Source organism: Mytilus californianus, unplaced genomic scaffold (assembly GCF_021869535.1).
Source record: "Mytilus californianus isolate M0D057914Y unplaced genomic scaffold, xbMytCali1.0.p SCAF_9, whole genome shotgun sequence".
In the NCBI taxonomy this organism is placed as follows: Eukaryota; Metazoa; Mollusca; class Bivalvia; order Mytilida; family Mytilidae; genus Mytilus; species Mytilus californianus.
In genome coordinates this window covers 55,828,265-55,846,644 of record NW_026262745.1, presented here as the reverse complement: position 1 = coordinate 55,846,644, position 18,380 = coordinate 55,828,265, and the positions used below count along the sequence as shown (strand labels likewise).

Here is an 18,380-nt window from a genome sequence, read left to right as displayed (position 1 = left end):
GAATAACCTTAATGTGCTGACCCGCAACATTGACTCTTTAGGTAAATTCAAAACTGAATTAAAAAATCTTAAACTGAATTCAAAAGCCCAAGTACCCAAACATTATAAATTTGGCAATCGTAAACTCAACATCATTTTGACTCAACTTAGATGCTCAGCCTCGTTTTTGAATTATGATCTTAACAGAGTTAATATAATTTCAGATCCGTCTTGTAGCTGTGGTGCTAAGCGTGAAGATTCATTTCACTTCTTTTTTGAATGTCCTAATTATACGAATATAAGAATCAAACTATCTAATAATCTGAACTAGTTACCAGAGAACTCTCTATTAAATTTGAACATCTTAACCTCCGGTGATTCGTCATTAACTAATGATGAAAATGAAAGAATTTTAAAGAATGTATATGAGTTTATTAAAGAGTCACATCATCACACATCATCTTTTACATATCCAATATATACAATGTATTGTTTGCATGCATGCTTTGTAAAAAATTCTATTGTTATAAATTGTTCATGGGAGAAGACTTCATAAGTTTGATTAACTTGTGTCTCATCCCTTTTGCATATTTAAGCAAATAAAATATGTTTAAACTAAACCTGTTCTAAATATGAACTGTCAAAAAATGTTTTTTTAGCTAAAACTTTTCGAATCTTTTCGAAAGTAGAACTGTCTAAATTCTAGTTCGGAAAAACTTCCTAGAGTAGATTTGTCCAACTATGTTCTAAGCTTGAACCACTTCTGTCAAACACTTTTTTTCGCTGTCATATTTGTTATGTAATACGTGTATTTAAATGAAAACATTCCCGTCTTACACCACGTACGAACAATAAGCCGGCGACAAATAAGGTGTTTTCCAAAGTTTTTATGTTAGATTAGATAAATAAATAGCTAATCAGATTTGTCTATGTGCAAATTTGTTGCATGTGTTGTTGCTAATGAAAATGATTGTCAGTATCTATAGATTGCAATGGACGTTCCATGTTATTGTAGTGCGTGGTTTATATGCATGATCACTTGGACGCGTTTTTCTTATTGTTCGCTGGCTTATTGTTCGTTAGCTTGATACATCTAATTTTTCAGGGCTTATTTTTGATTCAGCCATGCTGGATCTATGCGATCACTCTGTTTTTGGAGATGGTGCAGAATACTAAGTTGAAGACATGTCATGAAACTAATTATGTGTGTTTATGACTTGCAGAAACTTTCTACACCATTTTAATCATCAACTGCCAACTTTTGACATGTTATTCGCCCTTAAATTAAGAAAAGATTTGGTCAAACAACCTTTTTATTTTAGATATGCACTTGCTTATAGTTCCTTTGTAAACTAAAATTTATAATGATTTACTATTTATGAAATAAATTGAAAAAGTATTTTTACATCAATTGAATCAGTTGATAACAATTTTGAAAGTATTATATTATTATCTTATGCTTGTGTAAGTTTTTGTTCTATGAAATTTAGGTCAACATGTGTGTTAATATATATAGGTTGATTCCCACACTTTTTTGAAATGGTATTACTCCAATTCTTTCCATAGGCAAGTAAGAGTCAGTATGATTATAAACTGTCATGATTTTCAAATAATTACACTCAAAGGTGTAAGTATTTATTGGAAACAACCCCAGTCTTAATTCACCACATTTAATATCTCATGACCTGTTACATAATTAAATAGGCACAATTTATTACACACCTAACTGAATACACACATTCTTGACCTCAATAGTAAACCTACAAATGTATTATTTATTTTGATCTACACTACATTAAAATATTCTGTCAATTTTGCTAGCTAGCTGAATGATTAATCAGACGTGGTTTTTTTTCAAAGAAAAGACAAAAAATGTAAAAATATGTATAAAAAATGTAAGCAAATTTTATTTCACTTGTAACATCAGTGTCATTATCATCTGACATAATTCAACAATCAAGATCTAATTAATTAGTCACAATTATCAGAAATTTGGTTGAAACAATAAACAAAATTGCTTAACTCTTACCTGAGCATTTTCTGCAATAAAATTTTTTGTTTGTTCTACATTTATATCCCATTATATTGCTATTTAACAGTGATTGGAAATATCTCAGCATTAGGTATTTGTACATTTAAATTTGAATACAGGAAATGTATTTTTTCTTGATGAAGAATGAACACCAATTTAGATTAAAATTAGTTATTATTTTTTGTTGTTGAGAAAGTGTATTTCCAAGGCCTCTCTCTTTCTGGAAATTATTAAGCCAGTTATAATTAATGGCATATAAAAAAATGTATTACTTGTTTGACGATTTCCCTTTCCATTCATGTCAATACCATTAAATTGCAAATATTTATATAAAAAAAAATCTGACAGTCTAAAATTGAAATATCAATATATATATATATCATTATTTACATCAATATTGCGAAATTTCCTACCTGTGGGCAATAACATAGAAATTAAACAGTAAGATTGGAAATGAAATGAGAGAAAATTTTGAAAAAAGCATGGTCAGAAAGAATATCAGACTAGCTATGAATATGGCTGGAACACAACATCGACGATGCTTTGATTTTTTTTAGACTGGTTGTTTAACCATGTCTAACATACTAGACTTGAATCAAAGAACATGATATGTTTAAGGTACTGTACGCCATTTGTACATCCGAAATTGCACTTTACTACATGTTTTTTTCAGATTATATCATTATGGAAGCTCTCTGAATCCAGTTTCAGCTTTCATTGTCCTGTTCAGTCGCACTGGAAACATATAGCAGAAAAGAGTTGTGGTTCTGTGGACGGTTACTTCTGCTTGTTTAATCGAAACGAACATTATTTTACTGAATTTTGTAGAAAACACCCAGATTTCGAAGCACCAGGTAAGCTTTCTCGTTTGCACATTATCTATATATATATGTAATATTACTGTATGAACTATACACTTTTTCTTAAAACAATGTTCTACATCAAATTATCAATGCAATCTTTTCTTTAGACATTTTTGATATTTCCAAAATTCCCCCAAGATATAACATATTAAATGATGATGAAATCTCATATCTACATGTATGGTCAAATTATCTAAGTTCACTCTATTATAACATAGTGTTGGCAATGGCAACGGGATCATTTCTATGTATTGGTTTTACCTGCCTTTTACTAGTTACTAGTATTTGTATTTGATAGGACAAAAACTTATAGTTGCTGGGTCATCTAATGGAACACTGCAAGGCGCTGATTGTAATGCTGAATTCTACCAACCTTTCAAATTCCTGTCCTCTGGAAGCAGTCGATGTGTTTACGAGAAATCTTACTGCAGTGGGGAGGGACTAGTCACTTCTAGTAATGGTACATTGGAAAATGATAGATCATGCCGCTGTGATTATACCAGAGGATATGATTTTATAGTTCAACCAAAACATCGATGTTATTGTGTACCATCCGAGGAAGATTGTTCCTGTCATCTTAAGATATGTCCATCTAACTACATTTTATCACCAGGTACATCATGTTCATGTATGCAAGTAAATTAATTGTAATTTTTCTTAGAACATTTCTATCCAAATATTTCGACCTACTTCGCATATGATGTTGACATATATGCTTTTAATTCCGCTTCTAAAACTAGATAAATAATGATTGCAATGATAACGGGAAAATGTTGCGCTAAGTTTATTTTTCTTTGAAGAGGTTTGAAAAGGAATGACAAAATTTGATATAACTAAAAACGGGTGAATGAATATGTACGTAAAGAATGCACCTCTGTCAACTTATTACATATATATCCCAAGAGTCAACTAGTCAATAAAGTAGGGACGTGTCAATGTTTGGTAAATAACTATGAAATTTTGGAATCTTCAAAGTTCGAACAGTTAATCATCTCAAGAGTCCAAAAATAAACGCCAAAAAATCTTCACGCAAAGCATAATAGATAAAATACATTAGAGTGATCCTTGACTGCCAGTGTTGTATTGGAATAGAGGCGGGTTCATTTTTGTGTCTTTGCAACAATAGCAGGTAACTATATTAACTTAATGTTCCGTACTTATAACATTTATAAAGTATTGATCAGACAACGACCATTTGCTACGAGGTAAACCAATGACACGTCTCACCATTTACGAACATAACACTGAGAGTCTTTTTAGTACCAGCAATGTTTGTCTTGCATGAGACGACATAAGTATGTTGATCCAGTGGCGACAGAGGCGGCAGTGTTAACTATTTATATAAAGCTTTATATATTAGAAAAAGAAGACTTGGATGTTTCGTACCTTGTATAAAATTGTCTTATGTAAAGAAGTTTCCGTCTGTCATATTTTCTTAGTCCTTGACCTCATACTGTATGGTTCAGCGACTGCAATTGTGCAATATGAATGTCTTACTTACTAAGAGTAATAGGATATAATATTTGGTATATGAGATCCTTTCAAGGGTTACATGTCCGTTAGATATTGTTCACATGACCACGACATCATTTTGTCGACAAGTGATCCAGGTTAAAGCTCATGGTCAAGTGGAAGAATTGCACGAGGCCGGATGCGAAGATTATCGCTATTCATTAGTTTGGTGATCTAAATTTGTCATGTCTAATGGCAAAGAGACACCAGGCATTTCAGACTTACATGTCCATTTAGCAGAGTTCATCTGACCTTGACATTATTTACAAGAATCATAGTGACACTTATCTTTAAGAATTTGAACATTAAATCCATCATGACTAGTAAAAGCCTGTGAGACATTTCGGCGTGTGCAATCTTGTTTTAAATGCTCAAAGTTACTTATAGTGTATTATATATTTAATTATCTTATTTTACTTTTTTAAAGATTATGAGTGTCTTAATGAGAATGAGTGGAAACCGAGCTTTTACTGTGATTCAATATCAACGGTCGTGTGAGTATATCCTGTAGCATATCCAGAGATAATCATGATAGGTTACCAAGGTTTCAATGCAGTGTAACATCGCATACATTTTGGTCAACTGTATATACCATTACGTATAAAATGTATCATATGGACAAACTTCATATTCATGTCATGGCGGGAAATAGGGGACGACATGTTTATTGTTTTGGGTACAGTATGTTTAGTGTATGAAATGCCTATATGAACCTAATAATATAACAATTTTACCCACAATGCAGTTCTTTCATGTTAAAAGATAAGTGTCGAGTTATTTTCCATTAAACCTGCATTTTGTTACAAAGTTTCGAATAACTGTTTACGTTATTTTGAATCATTTTGAAAAAAAACCAATTTGCTTATTGAAAATACATGAAATCTGTTTGGTACACAATTAAAGATTATGTGTACTCCTTACTCCCAGTAACACAATCAGTTATTGAAAATTTTGTAACTCGGCACGTGTTATTAAGACTGTTTTGGCAGATTTTGCAGAATTCAAGAAGCTTGAAGTACCTAGTCCTTAACCAAATACGTACAGTAAGACACAATTATTTCATAGACAGGTGATGCTTTTTGATTTTCGAATTCAAGGGCGAAACGTGGCATACTAGGGCTTTCTCCTTAAACAATACTAGGATACACAATTGTTTTGAATTAAAATTGTTTTCTACCCGAGGCAAATTCAGCTTGTTACTGTCATATAAGAGTCATATAATAAAGATCGACCCATTCACACTTAAAAGTCAAACACATTCATTAACATAATTTCTTGAAATTAACCAGAGTCTATGAATGTTGTGAACAAATTTACCAAAGACTATCAAAGATCTGAAATTGACACCAAGTATCTAAAATCCCCCACAAAATCTCATAAATTTTAAGTTACATTACCATATTGACACATCATGACTGGAACTTCTACATTTTCTACAGTTTGCACATTTTGAAAGGATCGTGTCCACGGGGCTTAATACCCCTATCATGCCTATGTTGTATTTTATATCTTCACAATTTCTATTTTACATTTACTAATTGATTAACAAAAGTACATGATATGCTAAATGAAAGAATGCCCCTCAGCAATCTGATACCGGTCGCTAGAATTTAGGGTAAATCTCTTATAGTAACATAAACAATAGTTCCAGAAAAATGTGTGCAATGGCCAAAACAGAATTGTACAACATTTCTATGTAAAAAAACTAAACGAAACTTTTCCTAAATCTGAAAGTCTTCCGAGCATATTTCCAAATGTAATGAATTATTAAAACTATAAGAAAAAAGGAAACAAACAATAAATAAAAAAAACAAAACCATACTCCGAGGAAAATTCAAAACGGAAAGTCCCTAATCAAATGGCTAAATCAAAAGCTCAAACACATCAAACGAATGGATAATAACTATCATATTCTTGACTGGGTACAGGCATTTTTTTATGTAGAAAATGGTGGATTAAACCTGGCTGTATAGCTAGCTTAACTCTCACTTGTATGACAGTCGCATAAAATTCCATTATCTTGACAACAATGTGTGAACAAAACAAATAGACATACTAGGTAAAAATGACAAAAAAGGGGTACAGCAGTCAACATTGTGTTATAATCTTAATCACTATAAAACAAACAAATATGTCAAGAAAGAAAAACAAAAAGGCATATAGACAAGGCACATAAGCAAAAACGAAAGACAAGAATACAAAAATTTACCATACCACATTAACACTAATATATATATATAACCTTGAATATAACCTTTATCAAGAAGAATTATATGGGATACATGCACGGTGACCAAGAAAAAGAATTTGTGACCATGCTTGCAGATACGATAAGACAAAATTACTTACTTTCCATTTTTTTGGCAAAGTTATAAATGAACAATTTACTAAGCTCACAATACACGTAATTACTTAAATAATACAAATTATATATATGTAGATAAACATGATACGTGTGTATGACTAGTCGAACCATGACACATTTGATCATTCAGCTTTGTAATTACAGTAATGAAGACCTTGCAGTTTAATTGTATTAGTAAACATAAATTATTGTTCATTCAACAGCTACCGTAATCCCAGAAAACTATAAAAAGCAGGTTTTGTTAAAATGTTTTTGTTCTAGGAACGGCCGATTAAGAGTTTGGTAAATTATATGGGCACACCTACTTGTTGTTGACGATCAAATGAAGACCTGTAGATGTGTGTTGGTCTAATTGTTGTCAGGATTGTCTCTCATTGTCTCATATTTATCCCGTAACCTATTATATTGTGTATACATTCTATATTTGTATCCTTTTTTATAAGGTTGCCCAAAGAGCCGGAAATACCATTATCGACTGACAATTCATCGTTGGAGGCTTATATACTAGGTATGTAGATCGTACATTAAAGGAGCATTAGCTGTCAAAGTCATGTTCACCTATTTGACTAAAATTCTCATATTTGATTTATAACATACTAAAACGTATATCCAAATTACAAAATTATATCAAATTAAAGAATTCACAATGCATGGACTCGATAATATGTATCAATAGTTCATGTGTATTTTTGTCTAGACGTCATCTAATTAACCACCGAGATGACCTATGAAGACTGCCGACGGTCATATATACCGATATAAACATAAATATAAATAGATAAAAACCACGTGCAAATGGAGTTTTTTAGCTAGGTCTGGTTTAATTTATATTGTAGGTTAAAAAGTATGTTTATCATCGTTTTTACTTTCAATGTTGATATTTTTATCCTGTTAATAGCTAAAATACATGCGTACCCATCTCCAGCTAAGGGGTTAAATTGAAGGTCACATGAATACGGGTTTAATGAGGTCGAATTTTGACAACATTGAACCAAGTTAGCTGCTAAAAAGTAATTATTATTTCACGATTTGACTTTCATTAATGATTTAACAAACAAAAAATCATATTCTAATGTTTTTAACATCTCGTAGCTAATGCCCCTTTAAACTTTTACTCTGAATATTGGTAATAAAACGGTAGGACTCTAACGGAAACAGGTCCTAAAAATAAACATTTTAAAAACAAATACATAAATTTGCAAATTTATCAATTTATGCCTAGGAAAACCAGTTACGCAACCATTATTTTGTTTTGATTTCGATGACTAAATTAATTTTTAACATGACAATAACTGTTAAATAACCCATAAGCTAGTTGAGCAACTATGCACAAAGATTTTCACTTAACATAGTTGATATTCTTTTATTTTTGTTGAAAATATAAAATGTAAACATTGTATTTTATCCAAACTCGATGACATGAATATTATCCTTGGAATATCAACTATGGAAGCGCGAGGTAATTTAGATAAATTGACGGAACGAATTGACAAATATTCCATCGTATTGCTACGATTGCCTCATCAATACAATTCATATTGTTTAATGCTCAAGAAAAAAAATGGACCTGTTTGATTATGTGTTAACAAAGGAAATGTTTGACTTGGCAATTTATTATTTATTTTTTCTTACACCTAACATAGGATACTTCTAGTTAATGTGTATAACCTTATTATGTTTAAATGATTAGTCGCCTTAGTGATGATAATATAGATTAATAAATATTTTTTAGAAGAAAAAAATAAATAATTTATGCTACCTTAAAGTCTTCTTTCTAAAGTGAAACCACCCTCATATCAGTATGTGATCAATTGTGTTCGGCAACTACTAGTAATTATATGTCTGTGAACAAAGTGCCCTCTCCTGAAGTATATTTCTTGAAAGGAAATATAAAAATGCATTTCTTTTAATTTCGATAATTAACCAAAACAATCAGGAAGTACTTCAGATCATAAAAAAAAGCTTTATTTTTTTAACAATGCTCAAACAGTAACTGTAGCAAAAAAGTATAAGATTTCATTTCTTGTATCATGATGGCCTCATTTTCAAACAGTTATTAAACGACTTCAACATTTGTTAAGCGAGTATCAAACACAGTAAGAACATACTCTTTGCTACTCATGCACTGACTGAAATGTGGTATTAATGTGCATCAAATTCTAAAATCAAATCAATGTTCAGTGGTGTTAGCTATAATCCATCAATTATAAACTAAACAAATATGCTAATGTTAGATGATAAGCAAGTAGAAGTACTTGCGCCTATTTAAAAGAATTTATGACTAGAATTTTCGTAACTAACAATTCTGTATAAACGCAGTGTGCTGTTAAAAGATTAGCTTAATTTGGGATTAATTGAAACTATTTATACTTTTTAGCTAATAGAAAAGCTGCATGTGTTGCAGTTCTGGTAGTTTTTATGCTGATGTTATTGTTACCAAGTAAGTATTGGCTTAAACAATGGTTTTATTCTCGCCTGCGACGGGCTTGCCTGCGACGAATACGACGGAAATGTCAGAAATAGAAATGTTCATCTGGCGGCGGCAGCGTAAATAAGCTGTATAAAGCTTTATATCTCAGAAGGTACTATGATACCTTATATTTTGTATACATATGTTTAATGTAATAAACTTTCTGTCTGGCATATAGATGTTGACCTTAACAATATCTTCTTGGTTCAGCGACTGTTTCAAAAATCTGTATCGTCTTTATATCACGTGATACTCTCATTTATTTTTTGTGAAAGGACATTGCATTTCCTATATTCACCGCAAAGTCTGCCTGTCCCTCATGCAAGGTTAAACAGATATCGACCTCACTTCATGGATAAGTTATCAAATTTAAGCCTGATTCTCATATAATATATGAACCCCAAGTGTTACTTGGGGAAATAAGCATGGTCATTCTGAGTCGTCTTCCAACATACAGTAAAACCCTTGTCGAAGTGGGGCGTGTTGTACTGATTGTACACATACGCAGTCACGTCCAGTCAGAATGGAGACGTACAATCCGATGCCTCGTGTAGAGAGAGTGTCATGCTCTTGCACGTTAAGAACCCTTTCAACAACTTTTTGAGGGGTCTGTAGGTGCACAGCAAACTATCTGTCTCTATCCACTAGACCCTAATTTTCTAGTGGCAGTCTAAATTTCCCCGCATCCCGGACAGCCTCTATTAAGAATCTACCTACGGTATTTATTGTTAATTCGTTATCGTCCTGAACTTGCATGAGATAATTGCCACGGGACTTTAAGAAACCAACAATCAATCAATCCTTGAAATCGAAATATATTATTTTGCTTGGTTTTTTGTTGTTTTTTTTCTGTTGTATATACGTTACTCTAATTTAAAAGGGTAGTTTGCTGTTTTGTAACCGGTTATGTTTTGGTATATCCTTAGATGTATCTTTTTTTCTGGTCACTTATCGAAATTAATCATGTAAAGTTGAAGTTTGAATAATCTAGTTGGTCCCTGCTGATATAAATTATCATTGATATGATCAAAATTATAAATTAACTGTTTAACAAACATTAATTTTTTGAAGTACTGAAGAATTTCTACCCCAGAAAAAGCTTACCATAGCTGTATTTGTCAAAACCTTTCGGAATGTCGGGTCCTCAGTGCTCTTCAACTTGGAATGTTTTTGTTTTTTTTTTATTCCAGCTTCACCATTTTTACTGATGAGTCTTTAATAGACAAAACGCGCGTCTGGATGACAAAATGTTAATCCTGGTATCTACAAATGTATGATGAGTGTATAAACATAATCGTGTACCTCTCCCAAGTAAGCAACCGCACCAGTCGCCTATATATGCAATTTATCAATGATGTTTTTTTTTTTTATTTAAATAGCTTAGTGTTTGAGACAGGCCTTTACAAAGTTTCTGTTTAATTTATTCAAACGTCTTCTTTGTCATATAGCTTCTCACGTATTCAAGTGGTCTGCTCTACTATGAGGTAATTTTTGCGATTCCTGTATTGATGTATGATCTTATACATGTTATATTAGAAACACGAATATGAGTAACGTGCAATTTTGCTTCTACTGGCTACCCACTATTTATGATGTTTGATACTTTTAATGTATGAGTACTTTCCTTTATGCATAAACGCAAGTTTTATTCGGTCATATCATTAAATTGTATATTTTAATTCATCATGTTCATGATCAAATTGTACTTCTTTTTTTCAGTAATATTTGTGGTATTGCCTATCCTAGAAGACTGTTTATGCAGAATGAAACGCAAACGCACAGGTTTGTACTTTTAGAAAATCTAAAAAAACAATAATCCCAATTATAGAAATACAGCAGACTTTTTGAGATAATAGTTGGAAGCTTTGTGAAAATCCCTTTGGTATCTTTCGCCTCTCATATGGTTTGATATCATACAACATGCTTAAATATATAATACATTCTTTTTTTGGTAATAAACCAACTGTATATTCATCGCTTATTATTTATAGAAATTACTATACTTTTTTCACTAAATTGTATGTTCCTAAGAAATATCAATGATACGGAAATTTCCCGCTTATAATCTGTACGTATAATGAATAATTATAAAGGAACACTAAGTATTGTATACTACAGGCGTAGATGGACTCAGCCAGATTTGGCACAAATATTTTAGGACTTTTGATTTCAATGGTCCTCAACTTTGTTACTGATTTGGCTTTCTGATTCTTACGATTGGAGCGCCATTGACAAGTCTTTTTTTAGACAAAACACATTTCTGGCTTTCTAAATTATCATCTCTTTGACATTACTAATTCTATAAAACATTTCAGGTGAATTATCTGACCAATAAAGTACAAAAAATGTTACTGAATGTAAAAATGTAAAAAGTTGAAATGAACATAAGTTGCGGGAGTAAGGATACACCGGAATTAGCGATCAAAACATAAACAAAACATAAACAAACAAAACTGCTCAAAATACAGAACAGAAATACGAAAGTTTAACTTTCTAAAATAAACCAGATTCCTCAGAGCTTTAAATAGGTGACAAACGGAATTAAGCATTTGAACTTGACGAAATTCGGTACTGAAAAATTGGCCGTTTTCAATTACAACAACCCAGGGTACCAACTAAATTTCTTGACATTTTTAGCTCACCTGACCGAAAGGCCGAGTGAGTTTTTCTCATATTTTGGCGGTCGTCGTCGTTATCGTCCGTTTACTTTTACAAAAATCTTCTATGAAAATATTGGGTCAAATTTTATCAAACTTGGCTACAATCATTATTGGGATAGTTTTTAAAAAATGTGTTCGATGACTCAGCCTGTCAACCAAGATGGCCGACATGGCTAAAATAGAACATAGGGGTAAAATACAAGTTTTGTCTATCTTGAAAACTGCTATGAATATAGAAAATCTGACAGGGGCAGAAATGTTGAGATCTACCTGCTGTCTCTTTACATCTAAACTGTCAGAGGAGTTATAGCCCTTAAATATCAAATTTTATTAGTTGTTTTCATTTTGTCATTATTTTGAAAACTACATATATGATAAATACAGAAAAGTTTTTATAAGGAAAAATGATTAGCAAGACATGTATAAGATTTACAAATAAGTCAACATGGCAGAAATCTTCAAACAACTCCTTATTGGAGTCATTGCTCTTCACTGACGATTTTTACTATTTTTTGCGTTATTGCCTTATATCTTAAAAACCATAATAGATAGAAAGAAACTTTAATAGCAAAATTATCAACAGGTCAAACAAGATCTACTATTAAGTCAACATGACCGAAATCGTCGGATGGCTTCTTATTGAAGTTATAGCCTTTAGAGAAAGATTTTTCCCTTTCTTTTAATTTTACCTACTATTTTGAAACTGTAATAGATAGATAAAAACTTTATACAGGAAGAAATGATCAGCAGGACAAGATCTACAAATAAACCATTATGGATAAAATTTTTAGTCGACTCGTTATTGAAGTTATTTCTCTTAATTGATGTTTTTACTATTTTTTGGAGTGTCTGCTTTTTGTTTTGGAAAAGTGTATTAGATACAAGTGTAGATTGAAACGTTGAAAAGCAAAAATTAACAGCAGGACAAGATCTACAAATATGTCAACTTGACTGAAATTGTCAATTGACCTTTTATAGAGTAATTGCCCTTTCATGATAAATCTTACCAAACAATGGCTATTGTTGAAGATGCAAGTGAGCGACACAGGCTCTTTAGAGCCGTTAGTTCGACGATGTGGAGATGTTTGTGTTATTAGTTTCCACAGTGATTTTTCTATTCTACTAATTGTTAGCTGTAAAAATCCTGAAAAGTTTTCTTGTTGAAAAACTTTGGGGAAATAGTAACACATTCAGCACAGTTTTTTGTCACCAAAAAACATATAAACATAGTCGTGTACCTCTCCAACGTTAGTAACCGCATAGCAATAGGTTCCAATAAACCGTTAGATAAACCCTAATATGTATATTTTGTTTTATAGAGGTTGACGAAAAGATTGCTTCTCTGATAGCCATTGAAAAATCGAGCTTGGTAAAACAAATTGATGCAATTGATTCTGAAAAACAGGAGTTAAAGGGCAAAATATCCAAACTCGAAGATGATATAGGAAAGGTGCCATATCATGTACTAGGTAAAATATGATTGCACCAGATTGTACACACCTGTAAAGAAATATTACAAAGAAAAAATATTCATTTTTTTTTATATAAACAGCATAGAGGATATTTATGTCTACGTTCAAGTTAATGTGTGTAGTATGTCGAGCTTTAATCTTCTAGGTGGGAAGCGATGTATAAAATTGCATAAGTCATTGAAAAATAGTATACAAGCACATCAAAGTTTAAAGAATCAATATGATGTCAGTCTATTTGACTGTGTATTTGTGTTTCCTATTAACTAGATAACATTTTATAGTGTTTACATATATGAATCGTTATGTAGAAGTGTAGAAATGCAAAGAGTTTGTCATCGACATTCTGACCGTGCGATTGAATGATAAATAGTGTAAGCTTAATCGATGAAAGCATTTATATGGGTTAATGGTTGGAATGATAGTATCTTCTGATCAAAACGGATGATTGTTCGCCTTTTTAGTATAAGAACCTTCAACAATACTCAACTGATGTACTGTAATTTAAATATGCAGAAATATGAGTGAATAAATGCAGTGATCATGAAAATTAAAACAAATCTCAAAAATTAATCCCCCCCCCCTGTATGTAAAACTGGTTTATATCCTTAACCGCTGAATCATTTCTAAAGTGGTATTCATAGTTCAGTAGATGGTAAATTTGTTTTGAAATCAGTTTGTTCAGATATATTGACCTAATAAAGATTCGTATCGACAAATATTCGAGTACCACGAACAAAATTTTCACCGTTCTATCCGAAAGGTCAATAACATAATTCAACCCTGGGTACACAAAGAGTTCGGTCGAGGGACATACATGTAAAAACAACAAATTCTTATCATTACCTCATGTCCGTATACATTGATATGGCAAAGCCATGTTATGAAACAAACTCACCAAAGATATCAGGCTTAAAATATTGTACGCCACATGCGCGTTTCGTATACAAAATACTCATCAGTGACGCTCGAATAAAAAAAAGTTAAAAAGGTCGAAAGGTTTTGCCAAATAAAGCTAAGGAAATCAATACCGTAATCAGATTACATACGCTGCAAATACTAAAATCAAAAAAGTTTCGTATATCATTATACATACTTCTATACAAATGCGTATCGCAAGACATTTCTACCAAAGAAAAATCTGTGTTATACCAATATTGCTTTTTGGGTATGTTTTATCCCACAAAATACAATATTTACATTTTGTTCGTATTATTCTTCTTAATACGTAATATTTACTTTAACTTCACAGAACTGCAAAAGGAAACACTGATGAATTGGTCCAATGAACTTGCTAATTTTTTTGTAACAAAAGCCGCGCAATCCGTATATCAGCGAATCCAGACGGAAAAACTAGTTGCTATTATAGGACCAACAGGGACGGGTAAATCAGCGTGTGCCTATCACATAGCATTAAGATTAAAGAACGAATATGGTTATACAATTGTTTCTGCAAGGCAGCCATCAGACATTACTCAATATTATTTACCTGGTACAAACCAAGTATTCATCATTGATGATTTCATCGGGAAATATGTCTTTGATGTGGCTGAAGCAGTTTCATGGGAAAAAGAAGGTCCATTCCTTCATAAAGTATTAAGTAACAACGATCAAACTAAAGTAATACTAACGTGCAGAAAGTCTATTTGGCATCCTGAAATATGCGAACGCTTTAAATTATCAGCTTTCGTATGCGATTTACATACAAATGAGTTGAGATTAACTCTGTCGGAAAAACGGACCATCTGTGATGCATATCTCGAAAAAAGTGACATAAAAGCTATAACTGACGAAATATTAATGATGTATCCTTTTCTGCCCTCGTTATGTTCGATCTTTTCATCAAAAGACGTTGGTTCAGTAGAAAACTTTTTTACCTTACCCATTCAATTCATAGAACAGGAAATAGATAATTACAAAATGAAATCACCAGAACGTCATATTTCTTTAGCAGTGCTTGCTATTGAACAAAAATTTACTAAACAATCATTTTTTGATAACATTGAAAATGAAGAGTTGATAAAAAACTTGTTTGGAGAATCTGGATCTCAAATGCATCCACCAAAAAAACTTATTATCAGCCATCTCGAGGCTTTGACAGACACATTCGTAAAGGTTAATAATGACTGTTTTGAATTTATCCATCAGACCATGCAAAATATAGTTCTTTACTGCATTGCAAAAACATTTATAATCTCGGTACTAAAGTACTGTAAGAGGGATGTGTTTAAGAATCAGATAAGATTGGCATGTATAAGGGAAGAACAGACCGTTCCTGCTATAAAAGTTATATCGGAACATGAAGAGGCTTATTTTACACGTCTTGCAAGAGAACTTAGCGAAGGACAGTATAGGGATGTTTTCAAAAATAATCAAAATGCCTTTCCAATATTCAGACAGAAATTTATAGCCTTTTTGAACAACGATAGAAAGGGAAATAATTGGAAAACGAATTCAGACGGTTTTACTGTCCTTCATGTTCTTTCATCGTTGGGTTATGGAGATTATGTTGCTTTATTTATGAAGTTTGACAAAGGAATGATTCATAAGACCGATGCAAAGGGAAACACACCTTTGCATTTAGCATCCATGAATGGTCATCTTAATATAGTTAAATTGCTCGTTGAAAATGGTCGAAATGTTCACCTTTTAAACAACGACAGATTATCGCCTTTTTTCTATGCATGTGAAAATGATTTAATCCCCGTTGTGAATTATTTGATCAACTTGGAGGATGACTTTGTTAAGATTAACGAAACATATATGATGAGAGAACACAAAAGTGTTCTTCACATAGCCTGTCAGAAAGGTTCTACCGAACTTATAAAAATACTGCTGGACCATGGCGCTACTGTTGACATACAAGATAAAGGTGGATTAACACCGTTACATTTGACATGCTTAAATGGACAGCATGATACAGCTTCGTTGTTATTAAAGGCTGGAGCAAATGTAAATAGATTGGACAATTTAGGCATGACGCCTGTTTATTATGCATGTACTGGAAATTATAAAAACATTGTGGAACTTCTTATTCAAAATAAGGCAAATATAAATAAAAGCTCATCAAACGGTTCTACACCTTTGCATGCGGCATGTGAGAAAGAAAGTATTGACATTGTGGATATTTTATTAAAAAAAGGTTCAAAAGTAGATGCACAAGAGAAAAGTGGAGAGACGCCTCTTCATATAGCATGTAGAAACGGAAATGAACAAATCGTAAAATTGTTAATTGACAGCAGTGCTTCGGTTGATTCGAAAACAAAGGATAAGATGAGGCCCTTTCATGAAGCTTGCAAAAACGGGCATCTCAATGTTGTGGATATTCTCTTAAAGAAGAATGTCAAATACGACAAGAAAAATAAAGATGGACGGACAGGGCTTTTTTTCAGTTGTGAAAACGGATACAATGATATAGTAAAGATAATACTAAATCGTAAGGCTGATTTAAATCTTACTGATAAAGACGGAGTTACTGCTCTTCATGCCGCTTGTATAAACAATCATCAAGACGTTGTTAACACTTTGCTCGAGAAAAAAGCGAATGTAAATTTAGCAGACGTTTGTGGTGAAACTCCTCTTTATAAATCATGCGACTACGGTAATATTGAAATAGTTAAGATATTGCTCCTAAATGGTGCAAATGTTAAGATATGTGGTACCTCTGGACTGTCTCCTGTAGCCATTGCAAAGAAAAAAGGGTTCAATAACATTGTTGTTCTATTGAATAATTAAAAAACTGATCAAAATCAATAAATAAGATAACAGTTAAAGAGATATAAAACAATTTGAATGTGAATATACATTTCAGATATCTTAATAACATTACGCACTAGGTGTTAATGCATAAATGTCTTTATTTGACACAATTTTATATTGTTTATATTACATTTGAAATTTGATATATTCGTTCAGTCAACACAAAAAAAATAATTAGGCTTGATATTTACAAATTCAAAATGTATGTAACAAAACTAAGTTTTTATTGGAATACCAAACATCCTTTACATGATTTGTTTCGTACTCAATTGTTGTAATATTTCTTATAAATGATTGCATAATAAATGAATCAAAGAATTACATTTTTTTTTCAATTTCGATAAATTGAATTTTATTTTATCTTGATTTAGAGAAATTAGATAGTTGGAGTAAATTTCAAGAATATAGCTTCCCAATGATAAAATATTATAAATCTGGAGAGCAACATTAAGTTTTCAACAAGTTTATAAACAATGCTATGTTGTCGAGCGCGAAAAACTCTAAAATAACGATACAAATTCTACCGTAACAAAAAATGTTTTGAAAAGATGCGATGGACTCCGATTATCATTCACTAGGTTTGGCAGTACTCCTGCCTTAGGTCGGTGGTTCACGCTGGGTACTCTGGTTTCCTCACCCAATGAAAACATGACCACCATAATATACCAGAGTGTGCTGAAAGTGGCGGAAAACATCAACAACCAATCAATTTTATAATATTTCATACAGCGACTTAACAAATAGTACACGAAGACAAAATAGTATGCAATGCCAAAAACAAACAATACAGAAAAAAACCGCCTGTTAATTATTGCTTCAAACTATAAACTATACAAATAAAATATATATGGGTGTTTTCCCAAAACGAAACAGAGGCAACACCGTTAAATTATAATCTTTGTAAACAATGTTTTGTCCCAGGTTAGAGTTGTCTTTTTGACACTCTTACTACATCTTTTTATTACTGCCTGTAACGTCTATGTTATATAGGCATCTACGTGTAAATATTGTATTTATTTTGTGTCATGGATCACACTTATTCTTTCAGTGTATGTTTACTTCTTTTTTCGAGTTTAGCCATTTCAATTAATATTTCACAGTGTGTCTTTGTATTATGTTGTAATGTTACACTACTGTCTAAGGTTAGGGTGACGGTTGGCGCCTGGTAAAACGTTTAAACCCACTGCATTGTTATGCACTTGTCCTACGCCAGGAGCCTGTTGTTCAGTGGTTGTCGTTTGTTGGTGTGGTTCATAAGTGTTTCTAGTTTC

The 18,380-nt window shown here is 32.1% G+C and overlaps 1 protein-coding gene across 12 annotated transcripts in view; it reads left to right on the top strand.

Moving 5' to 3' along the window:
* LOC127714493 (uncharacterized) overlaps nt 1–17,430 on the top strand; it is a 165,274-nt gene extending 147,844 nt beyond the window's left edge. For 8 of the 12 annotated variants that reach the window (XM_052220558.1, XM_052220555.1, XM_052220552.1 and 5 more), the window contains 8 exons: nt 2,685–2,865; nt 3,173–3,487; nt 4,814–4,880; nt 7,195–7,259; nt 9,129–9,191; nt 10,941–11,003; nt 13,201–13,350; nt 14,603–17,430. In XM_052220558.1, coding sequence (XP_052076518.1) covers nt 2,685–2,865; nt 3,173–3,487; nt 4,814–4,880; nt 7,195–7,259; nt 9,129–9,191; nt 10,941–11,003; nt 13,201–13,350; nt 14,603–17,085 — 3,387 coding nt within the window. In that variant the 3' untranslated portion in view covers nt 17,086–17,430. The remainder of the gene's footprint in view (nt 1–2,684; nt 2,866–3,172; nt 3,488–4,813; nt 4,881–7,194; nt 7,260–9,128; nt 9,192–10,940; nt 11,004–13,200; nt 13,351–14,602) is intronic. The other 4 variants (XM_052220563.1, XM_052220560.1, XM_052220562.1 and 1 more) reach the window with 4 other exon arrangements.
* Nucleotides 17,431–18,380: the final 950 nt, after the last annotated feature.